Source organism: Megalops cyprinoides, chromosome 20 (genome assembly GCF_013368585.1).
Source record: "Megalops cyprinoides isolate fMegCyp1 chromosome 20, fMegCyp1.pri, whole genome shotgun sequence".
Lineage (NCBI taxonomy): Eukaryota > Metazoa > Chordata > Actinopteri > Elopiformes > Megalopidae > Megalops > Megalops cyprinoides.
In genome coordinates, this window is record NC_050602.1 from 3356503 (window position 1) to 3369043 (window position 12541).

General features: G+C 41.2%; 1 protein-coding gene across 1 annotated transcript; it reads right to left on the bottom strand.

Annotated features, from left to right (window-relative positions):
* Nucleotides 1–3327: 3327 nt before the first annotated feature.
* On the bottom strand, nucleotides 3328–7004 carry LOC118795705 (RAB6-interacting golgin-like). The gene is made up of 5 exons (XM_036554390.1): nucleotides 6826–7004; nucleotides 6174–6498; nucleotides 5812–5913; nucleotides 5003–5143; nucleotides 3328–4077 (listed from the first exon to the last, which is right to left on the bottom strand). The coding sequence occupies exons 1-5, from the start codon at nucleotides 6878–6880 to the stop codon at nucleotides 3606–3608; spliced, it is 1095 nt and encodes a 364-aa protein (XP_036410283.1). The 5' UTR covers nucleotides 6881–7004; the 3' UTR covers nucleotides 3328–3605.
* Nucleotides 7005–12541: the final 5537 nt, after the last annotated feature.

A 12541-nucleotide genomic window follows, 5' to 3' on the forward strand; every position in this document is an offset into this window, starting at 1 on the left:
AGGGGGAAAAATCCAAATCCCATCTGATACCGATATCATATATTGATTTGTCATATCAGTTTAAAACGAAATAATCAATAATAGGCCTGCAAGAAATAGACATAGATATTTCACACACTCCTTCCAAAAGCATCAGGAGTTCAACCTGTCATTTTAAGCGAAGAAAGTATATAGAAAATCAGAAGGTAAAGTATTTGATTCCGCTTAATGAAATGAATGAATGAGTCGAAATTTAAACTCTTTAGGGACAGTTGGTGGAGGTCATGCAGCTACTGCAATCAGCACCAATGGTCACTGGACAGCACTCCACCGGAGAGGGGCGCGAGATCCAGCACGTTGAGCTGGCCAGACATTTTCTAAAGCACCCCTAGCTCGCGCTGATAATACGACAATAAAATACATTCATACATTCATGCATACATACTTTACATACATGCATATAATCCGATGTACATTATTTTACTTACAGGAAGTGAAGAAATTATTTTTTTTTTTGTGATTGATTAGAAATAACATGTTTTTATCGCGTATAAAATAAAGCACCGAAAGAAACTTTGCCTTGTACGTTTTACTGGAAAGAAATCTTGTAGCCCATTCGTTTTTAAGGTATTACATATAAAACAACAATAACATTTGTGTCTGTGAAAATCTATATTTTATTACAAAATCTTGCATTTTATTGCAACCGTTCAAGGTTTTTTGAATACTAAATGTGACATATTCTGACAGTTTAATTGCTCACTGAGGCTACTATTTTTTAAGTTCAACTCGTTAGGGTTAGTAAAATGTAAGTAAAAACAATTATTGCAAACCCCACGATAACAAACCCATTAGGGCCTTACTCTTTTCCTAAAAAATATGTATCCACATGCATAAAATCGCAGCCATACCATAGGTTATTTAGATTTTTTCAACAACTTAAACTACTACTCATTCACGCAAGACGCGTAATCGTTCAAACCCACAGCTCTGGCAATAAGTCTAAATATTAATAAATACGTGAACAAACTAATCCACAAATAAATAGATGTAGTATTAAACTCGCAGTAATTTCTTTTTTAGGACATTTTGCTTTTCGGTTAGACAGACGCCTAAAATTTGTCCAACACATATTCAAAACAGAAGTAACACAACTTAAAGTATCTAAAAATCTAATACATATAATAAAATACCAACGGGCCTTTCTTTAACTATTTAAATTTCTTCACTCTATAAAATGCATATATCGCAAATAAATATAAGTTGCACAAAACGAGAAAAAACTTGGACGCAGCTTGAAAGGTTAACCCCGTTTATCATGTCCTTCATTAAACACAACCACGTTAACAGCTTGCCTAATTATTAAAGATTTATGTTAATCCAATTAATATAACTCATTTCGTATATACAGTGTGTCAAGAGCTAAAAAGCCTACAACTAATGCGTGACCAGAGGCACTGAATTTTCAGTAAAAGTTGATCTCACCCTCCTTTCACTTATCGGGTTACATGGGGGACCTGGATCCAAGTAAATCAGGAACAGTTGGGAGGCAGCGCCGCTCTCTGAAGTCAAATCCTACGTCTTACAAAACCGTATACCTTTATACCCAATTTATGTTATAGCTGTACTGTATAACAGTTGGTGCAGCGTATGGTTTCTGTTTATACCAAGGAAAAATTCCAGTCACTATAACCAAACTGCTAATCTTGCCAATTTCTTCTCAGACGACTGACGGTTATTGTTTTGGAGCGAGGTTATTATATTTGCATGAGAAGTGCACTGCTTTCGAGATATAACCGGTTTCATTCATAGTTTGATGAATGATGTTTGACAACACAGTATACCTGCCGGAGATCAGTTTCTAACTCCGGTAACAAATTCTGACAGGGAAACCGTTTTTAACTTGTCTCGAATGCAGTGAACCTAAATGCTCTGGCCTAAAATCATGGTAAAATCTTCCTTCAAAAGACGGCTACAAGAGGTTTTCAGTGGTAGTGGTCAGTTGCAAACGTTTACAGATTAGGAATATTTTCTGTGAAGTTAATAATAATATTAGAGGCACATAGTTCAAATAAATGATGTTGCGTCACGGAACTCAAACAGGGACTTTTAATTACCGTTTACAGTGGGGAAAAACTACTCCACCAAAAAAGTAAATAAGACATATAACCATAATTTGTAGGCCCACAATCAACAGAATTGCAACGCGCTTTGAGTAATTTATTCGAACACGCATGTTTTCTATTGATTTACAACGTTACGAGTTCCGCAGTCACAAGTGCAATCGAAAAATACGTTTGTATAGAAGCACCAGAAAGAACTAATGATAATAGTTCTGCAGTAAGATTGGGTTGTAACTGTGCTACTGTTCAGGCATGAGCTTAAGTCAAAACCACGACACAGGACTTCTTATAAATTATGTTTATTCACAAAATGACATGGTTTTAGGAAGGGATGAATTGTTTATCATTTGCAGCTTGTAATGTGAACTTAAAATATTTAGTGTTCTTGGACAGCAACATTTTAACATCTAAATCACCCACCTTTATAACCAATATGAATGTTCAGTAAAAAAATAAGATTCTCTTTCACTTATCATATACATCCTTACAAAACACGACAGAATTTTTCAGAAATTCTATCGTCAAAACAGACATTGGAACCCTTTTTGTTGAAACGGCATACCTAACAAAATTCACCCAGTGTAACATTAGGCCTTTTCCCCTTGAAACAGCGAGACAAACTTCCAGCAAACGAACATCCAGTGCGATGCCGGATGACGTCACAGGATACCGTTTTACCGCGTTCAAAAACGGTAGCGTTTGCAAAACAACGAACCACGGCTAGTTTCCACAATTACAATCCCCATCCGTTACTCTGAGGCGGAAGGAAGGCCACAGTAGTCCCTACAGCATTTTCTCATGATAAGCCAAAAACAAAAGCTCTTTGGCGGGCAGATGTTTTGTACGCAATATGCCCAACCACACACAGATTACAATGTGTAATTGCTCCAGTGCTGTTCAAATGAGCTGGCATGACAAAACGAATGGATTTTTACCCCGATATAAAACATTCTGAACGTACAGGCCCAAGTTGACGGGAATTTATTACACACACGCTTCGTATTTGTCCATTTCATAGACTGGTTTTAAATGACATGCTTCATTTAAAGGCCATTTTGCAGAGACAGATTTCCCTCCATCCCCCTTGAGAGGCATATGTTTTTTGTATTGTACTTTCAAGTATTTAAGATAACTACAACATTAAAAACATTTTGATGTAAATGTCAAACACAGTACACATAATGTCAAAATGACTCGTGTGGAGTCATTCCATGAGCATGCCAGCTAACAAGGGCCTTTCATTGGCTCATTTATGATTCATGATTTGGCCTTAAATTATCATTCTAGAATACACTCTAACTCTTTAGAAGTGTACTTGGTTTACAGTGTGACGACACAGAGAGTGTAGACTCTGGTAAGAGTACACAAATTAGTGTCATCATGCAGGGTGGTTTGCGTTGATTTTCAGCAGTGTTTTCACGGGGATCTGATAGGAGATCCTCCCCACGTCTTGCGTGATGGACACTCAGCAGTGATGTCAGGGAGGATCTCATCCAAGTCTCACTAGACAGAAACAAGAGCCTCGGGTACAGATGGCGGGGGAACACCGGGTGCCTCCAAGTGCCGACTGCCCCTCTTCTGCTCTGAGCCGGCAGGGGGCGGGCCAGCCCTGTGCTCCACCTCTGTACCTTGCTGTTCCCCTTCCACCCAGTCACCGCCCCCGGCTGCGTTCGGTCCTGCCCCTGGCCCTCCCTCCAGGGCCCGGCGGGCCGCTTCCTCCCGCTCCGCCTCCCTCCGCTCCGCTTCCTCCTGCTCCCTCAGCATGCGCTCCACCTGGATCTCCAGCTCCAGGCCCTCCTCGTCAGCCTGCAGCTCCAGCCGCCGCATCAGCTCCTCCAGCTTGCGCGCCTTGCGCCGCTCATTCTCCTGGATGATGGCACAAAGGTGCTCCGTCAGCTGCTCCTTCACCTCCGTCTTGCGGTGCAGGTCCAGCTTCGCAGTCACGTATTCCGCCTCCGCCTTGTCATACCGCTTCCTAGGGAGCAGGAAACACACTCACTGAGAGCAGCCCCTCGCAACCGTGACCCGAATTCACCCCGCAGTGCCTTCCTAACTTTGAACCATTTGTACCTTGAAAGCAGAGATATTTGTCATTTTCAGAAAAGACTTCTTTTGAAGCATTTGCACCTATGGCAAATTATGGCCATTTGATTTTCATTCAAATAGTCATCTTTTTCTCCACCCAAGCAGCACACTTTTTGTTTACTGTGCACCCTAGAAATGCTCCCTAACAATCTTCTCATTCTATTCCTTAAAAGCTGGTTCTTCTTTTCTGGTTGCAAGTGCAATTACAGTTCATCCTATTGCTATGACAAATGAAAAGACTGTGCAAGAAACAAACAACGAAATGAAAACTTCTATTTTCAGTTTAAAACTATGTTTTTTTTATTTTTATTTACGAAGATGGAGACTAAGGTATTTAAAACTATGACTATTTATTATCCCATTAAGTCCTACAGAAAAGGTGCTGATGACTGATGTTGTGCCCACCGGTACAAAATTGGTGCTGCATTTATATTCGAGGCAAGAGAGGATATGGACATAATCACTGTAGCAACATACTTGGAAATTCCTGCAGGTGGCAGTGCTATTTCCAAATGAGACTGTGGACTGTGGACAGAGGATCTTTGAGGGCAGCTTGGGATTTCAAAACACTTTACTGTAGAAATAAATCACAGCAACCCACAATGCACTGCTTTCAGCTCACTGTTTGGTAAAAGGAGTGCCACACGTCGGCCTTTAAAAGTCACACCTGTAAATGCTCGGCAGCTGACACCCTTTATTTTGGCTTCGTCCTCTTGCAGAGCAGCCCCGGGTTTTAGGCTTTCTTCTGAAATTGGGGGGGTACTGGAGACGCAGAGGAAGTAGAAGTAGTACCCCATGCCCGTGCCAGCACTCACCTCGCCATGGAGTAATCCCAGCTGGCCTGCTCGATTCGGCCCCTTAGGATTCCGATATCATTGGACACCATGTCGTCCAGGGCCTGCAGCTCCTTCTGGATCCTCTTCAGCTTCACTGCTTCAGCTTGTGTTCGCTTGGACCTGGATCCACAAGGGAGAGAGAGTCAGCATTGCCCTCAAAAAGCTGCTATCGCTCATAGAATATCAAGATCAGAACAGAGGTTGCCTTTGCTGTGGTACCCAAGGTGCTTAACTAAGACTCTGTGATTATCCAGCTGTATAAATAGGTAACATGTAAGAACTGTAAGCTATGTTTGTCACTCTGGATCACAGTATCGGTTACACAAACACAATGAAAGCCCACAGCTTTAACAGACCCACAGCTAAGAGTACCTGGTCCAAATCACCTGTGGTGATGTCTGACAAGGACAAAAACAAAGCATTATGGGAATACGTATCTCCTCTTGAGATGCTTTTTATAAATCATCATCTGTTCATGACAGGAATGCATATTTTTGAGCTGTTCTGCTAGTCTGCTGTGGGTGCTCAAATTATGGGCTCCCTGTCTGCCCATATTACACTCTGTTCTTGTGAATTATGAATGTGATTGAAATTAACATAAAAGGTTGAGAAAAAATTTCATTTTCTCTCATTGTTGTTATATGGATTTAAGAAAGATGTATGTAGTGCATAGATGGAATAGGGTCCAAAATGTAAGTTTAAATATCACAACTATCACAAACGTATTTATTATAATTTCTCTCTGCAAAGTAATTGAGGTAAGGACGTAGGGACTGTAATGATCTTACTTTTCAGCTAGCGTCTTTGCTAGTAAAGCTTTCTTGCGTTTATTCTTCTCTTCTATCATTCGCTGCTCTTGTTGAAGCAGCTCCAGCCGTGTCTTCTCTCTCCTGCGATGTGATCACATGGTCAGAGTGAACGATTAAGTCCAACACTTCAATGCAGCGTCGCTTGTCAACAAAAAACGATTTATTCTTAATCAAGCCTCATCTGTAACGCCCAACATTGCGCACATCATTCACATCACAATTTCCAAACCACAACCAATTTCTGATTGCATTCCGATCTAGATGTCAAGTAGAATGCTCTGACAGAAAACTGCACCGTATTCATCTGACAATTCACCCTCAATTCACAAAGACTTACTAACAGTTCGACCTCCTGCTTTTCCAGCTCCTTGACCATCGGGGCTGTCTCCGTGTTTGGCACTGGCTGCGAGTTCGCGGTTGGCTGTTCATCCGGCGTGCTTCTTTGAGGACCCTCTTTTGTCTCCGCTGGTCTCGGTGGAACCTGGCTGGACGCCTGGTTGGACCGCTGCACTTCGGGCTTGGTGAGTCGCTGCTCCGGCGGAAGAGGGCCAGACCCTTGCTGCTGAGCGGCGGTATGCATGGCTCGCTCCCTCTGCAGCTGCTGGCGGCTCCGGTTGGTAGAAGCGGGTCTTCGGCCACGGCCCGAGACAACAGGCTCAGCCTGATCTGCAGAGACAATAGACCCTCAGTGACCATTTCAGTACTGTCTTCACCCTTGCAACACGACTTGCTGGTAAATTAGAAATAGTAACGATGCAACTTTTAGTGTAAGCCGGATCGGGTGAGCTGACACTTCCCAATTCATATAACTGACTAGCCACCTTGCTAGCCAAGATCCCCAAGGGTCTAGACGCCACCTACATTGATCATTGGTGTTGTCTCCAGATCAGAGTGAAACGTTTTCATGATCTGTAATTTGCGTTAAAAGATTTGTGCTGACTTTTAATAAGAAATCCAAGCAGGTTAGCTAGCTATGGCGTAGAGTAGCCTTACCCTTCTGTTTCAGCCTCCGTAGCTCTTCGTCCGAAAAGCCTGCCCAACCTGCCATTGTACTGCCGCCTTAAAACAATCTAACTAATCCAGGAAACAGTCTTTAAAATGTATCCACAACTAAAGAAATAAACATAGCTAGCCAGCTAGCTATATATTTCACTTCAACTTCCGTGATTACAAGCGGCCATGTCTGATCTGTTGCCACGTACAGGACCTAAAGCAGGACCTTTTCCAAGGCTGTCCTCTACATTGCCTATCATCGTGTTAGATAAAATCAGTGACTCTCAGCCTTTTGGCTCCTATACTCCTTATATAATCTTGTTAAATCTCAAATTCCCCCTGATCAGAACCGAGAAATGAGAGGAACTATAGGAAATATTCAAATTATTTATAGTATTCAATTGTTTTCATAAACTTTTCTTCTTCTGTCACCATACAAATTTCTGTTTTCTGATCGTTTTCTGCTAGTTGACTCATATATGATTGTTTACTGTGCCTTTTATCATAATTTTGAATGATTTAACAGTTTAGTGACCACCCTGTGTCATTATCACACACCCCAGGTACCTCATGCCGAGAAACATTGTGATAAGTACACAATGTGACAGTTGTGCTGTGCTTTAAGCACTGATTCTGTAGTGTAACATAATTGTGATTGGCCCCGGTGCAAATATTTTTTCTTGACCCCCACCCGCCCCAAACACAACCGCACGCTCGTGCACACACACACACACACACACACACACACACACACAACCACACCAGATATTTAAATTAAATAAGATGTGGGTAGAAATAATAACTAATATAATAATAATAATAATAAAACATGCAGTTTTGCAACATTTCGACAAGGACAAATAAAAATACATAAAAATAGTCTATGACTCAAAACCATAAGTGTTATACACAATGTGGGAAGGTGGTATATATAGCTATCACAATTACAAGTAATTTCAGTTATATCATTGAATGGTTACTTTGGAGACTGCGTGAAACGGTCAATGCATGAGAATGCCCACCTACAACAGTAAAGCAGCAAAAAAAATCCTACATGAGCCCCTGACAGCTTCTGGGCCCCAGTGCGCTGCACCCGTTGCACCGTTGATATTTATGCCAGTGCACTGATTTTTTTCATACTTCACATTGTAGGCTACGACAAAAAAATTTTTGCTGTGAGACGACTGTATCACTTCAACCTGCTTAAGCTCACCAAGCAAATAACATACGTGCTTATTACTGCTTTTGCCTCTTGGTGGACTTTTCCGTCAGTAGGCAGTAGGAGAGAAGTTTTGGAAGGTCAATCGTGCAGATTGTGCGCTTGTGTATTGATCTTATCTAAAATGAAATATTTAGGCCATTGGACATTGGACAATTTTCATCAACAATACATATTTCGACCACTAAAATTTGGCAAAACTTAAATGTTCTCCTCCAGTTTTTTTTAAAACTGGTTATAGTGTTCATGGACTGCCTGTCTCAGTACACCTGGAAACATATTTCATTGCTGTGAAGTGTATTTGTTCCAGAGTGTAAAAAAAACAGTTTGAAGTTGTTAGTCAAGAACTTTAAAGCTCTTATCCATTAGAGCTTTTTGCTGTTTAAGAGGCGGACACAGTATGTGACAATCTTTTTTCATTTTAATCTTAATTTAATTTTTATCAAAAATAATTTATGTTATTAACATTTTCAACCTAGAAGACCAGTTACACCCATGCAAACCATAGCTACCATACAGATTTCACAGGAATAATTCAAAATATTACATTAACAACACCAGCATTCTTGCTATGCTATGCTAAGAAAATGTAATATGTATGAGTTTATTTTTGCAGGTTAATCAGTGGAAATGTGGACATGTTTAATTGGGGCTGAATCTCTCTGTCTACTGCACTCTCTCTGACATCACCACTTGACACTAGCCATGTAGCTTACTATTAATTCAGTATAATCATGACTGCAACATGGCTTCCAGTGACACCATTGGGAATATACAATCAGCTTTTCCTGTAGCCATTAGGTTTCCCTAGACTGGTCAGTGCTTACTTCCATCATCAGCACTGATATGCCTTCGTGGCAAGTACCATTTAATTGGCCACCCCGTTCCTGGACACATTCACACATTCCATCAGACCCAGTGGACATTACGATGTTTGAAACAGGGCTTATTCTTATATTAACTTTTGACCGTCCTGACAACTGGGGTAAGGCACTGACTGCACATGGGGTGAAGTGGGAGTTGGGGGGGGGGTGCAGCTGATGACTGCAGCTAAGAGAAGAAAGCATGAGAAGATAAACAAAATTTGGCCACAATGATTGATATCAGCTCTGCGGGAGCAGGAGTGAATGAGTCATTTAGAGTATCAGAATTGTTAGGTGATTGGCCAGAAAACTGCACCATGACCTTCAGGTTATTTTCTCAAATGTGCATGGAATGCAACTGGTAATGCGTGGGGTTCCCTTGCTGGACATGGACAGCGAGAAATGAGTTGCGCAATTTAAATGTTTTCATCTCCGTGGACAGCTGCAGCAAGTTTGTGGATCGCTCCATCTGAAGACTAATTTTCTATAATTTGTCACTCATTCCTCATTTAAAATAAAATTGGTTGACTCTTTAAAAGGGGGTAATCTGTGACCCATTTGCCGTTTAACAGTTTTCATAATGAAAAGCACATAACACACTGCGGGTAGGCCTATGCATTTACTGCCTTTCAGCACTGATTAGACACGCAGTCAGTTAGAATTGTCCTGATTTACAACATAAACATAAATTGCTTAATGTATACATTGGCCGGTTCAATAGTGAACAGATGGATTTTAGCCAAGTTAACATTGTACTCTATTTCCTGAGCATATCCTTTTGTAACACAAATGAATGGATAAAGGAGACTCAAAACCTGTTTAAGCCTTCTGCAATGCTGATCTGTCCATAACTGCAACTGCAATGTATCCATACCCTTGGCACATAAAATTCTGATAAGTTCCACTGTCAAAATTTTAGTTTAAGCTTTAATAAAGAGGGAGCTGAGGATTCAATGGCTTTGGCTTGCTGCCTTCCCCACTCAAGTGGGGATTATACAGCTGACAAACTTTATTTCCATAAGTGTAAAACGTCACCACAGGTGTGCAAGTATATTGGAGTGGAGCTGCCAGTCTGGGCCGCAGTTTTCAGTTAGTCCATATAAGACCTATCAAATTCATGGCAGCATGTTCAACATTTTTTTTCCTTCTTCAACTGCAGTCTGCTCCTTTGATGCATGCACCCCTGTTTTTAATCCAATGCTTAAATAAAAGCATGACCCACTTCTATGGAAAATTCCTGACGCTGATAAACAAATTTCAGGAAGTAGACTTACGTAATTATTATCATAGGTTTTGGATGTGCAGATATTACCAACAAAAATGGTATGCAAATATGAAAAAGTAATATTACCTTATTGCCTTATAACTGTCAAAGTTTTGGACAAAATCCACAGAAGGAGAATTGGATATCTTACGTACAGTAGTGTCTCATTATTACCACCCTTGGCTGTATGTGAGTGTTTAGGAGGACTGTGTTCATCTCGGCTCAGCGCTCCGAGGTTATCTCGATGAGACGAGCCTGTTACACAAATGACCATTCCAAAGTAAGGTTGCATAAATGGAGAAAACTATAAAAAATATCTCCTCCTCCCCTAAGTCCCCGCTTTTTCCAACTTCCTCTGAGACAAATACTCCTCAGGCCGTCTGTTCATCCTGGTTTCAAATACAAGTGGCTTGATGTGATTTGTATGTTTTAATCAGATTGCCTTAAGCTCGTGGGGGTCTGAGCAGGAAATGCTAGAACAGAAGAGGTGAGGTTAGCGCCCCAGACTGTAGGCCTGGGAGGGTATCGTGGTGCCCCAGTGCCTGTGATCCAACCGAATCAACCCCCCTGAAACCCCAGGCCTGTCACATGGGGGTACCCATTAACCATTTCAGAATATTTATGGAAATCAGAGAAAAAGGAAAATTCTTTAAAGACTAAAAGTTTTTTTTGTTCCTCTGAGCAAAACAGCATTGGCATATCAGGGACTGTAATGGAAAAGACCTGGCCTCAGATTTGGGGCAGAAGACTAAAGACTCAGGAGCTGTGAGCTGTCCACTGAGTACAGTACAATGGTTAGCAAATCTCGGCATTGCAGGAGCATATGAGAGATGAGACCGAGACTACTGGTATCAAATGGAGAATGTTGTGATCATGTCAAAATTCTAGTCAAGCTGGCAAAGATTCTTTGGAAAGGAGACATCACACAATGTGTAACTTAATTCGCTTTCTCAGTCCTTTCGGTCTTCACATCAAGAAGTGCTTTTGAGAGGGTATAAGAGGGATTTTATGACAATAATATTTTAATGTGTGTTTAATAGTGATAAAAGTGTTTAATACTACTTTTTATGTGCCTTGCAGATGCCCATTTGCAGGATAAATTACATAACCCTCTTTAAAAAACAAATCTATTTACATGGATATTTATTGAAGCAGTACAGTTTATGTAGACTAATCAAGGGTACCACAGCTATGCACAGCTATGAATTCAAACTGGCAGTCTTCTTGTTGCAAGTCCAGACTCTGCCACTCAATGTAATAAAGACTGAGTTCTCTCACAGTCTAAATTACAAACAGTCCAGGAAGTTCACAAACTCTGACTGCGTCTTTTCAAAGTTAGTGTTGATTGCTGAACATAAATATCAGTTGCGATTTTTGATCAAATACATTGACTACTCTGTCCATGATTGATACTGACTGTTATAGTACACTGAACAAGCCGTGATGTAGCAGACATTTCCAGGCAATCATTATTTCAGCATTTGGCTTTCATTGGCATGACTTCTGGACTAATTTTTCTTCATACATTTCATCTAAACCATGAAAGACTTTGTTTTCACTCCAGAATTTTTCTTTCACTTCTGAGGCCTTAAGGCATATTTATAAACTCTGAGTGTGTGTGTGTGTGTGCGTGTGTGTTGGGGGGGGGGGGGGGGGGGGGTGAACAAAGCATTGAATGCTTTTTAAAGTTAGCCCTTGGAAAACAGCAGAGGTTTGAATTGGATCGCACTCCGGTGTTTTTCGGTGCAAGCTGTCCAGTGTGCCAACAGAAACATTGCTTGCTGTTTCTCTTCCAAACACTAATGCATGCAAAGTTCCCAAAAAGCATTAATAGCAAATATCACCTATTGACTCACTCAAGCTGGCAAGCCCCGTCTGGCAGATCTGATGTGATGTGTGTGCCACAGGCACTGGAGGGGCCGTTGCCGTAACAGCATAACTGGACCAGACAGGAAACAGGAAATAGGGCCTTCATAACATTCTCCATCAGACTGTGTACCCATGAGTTCTGCAGCTGAACAGATTCTTCCTGCTGCCCTGAAAACCTTTCTTCTCAGACATGCACTGACAAAAATGGAGGAAAAGCCTAAATATACATGTGGAATTCATTAGATCTTCTTGTCGTCGCTTCATATCTTTTTTAGCACGTTCAAAATTTCCCCTCTGTTTACAAGCACAGATCAAAAACATTTCTTGAATGCTTTTAAAATGGTTCTGGATCACCACAATAGCACCTTGTGGTGTTGCAGCTGGAGCAACGGATTCTGCGTGTGAGGGTCAAGGGTGTGAGTCCCTTGTGTGATGCTGTTGCACACTTCAGAAAAGTCGTTCTGGTAACCATCCGGCTATTTACACAGGTTATGGTATGCA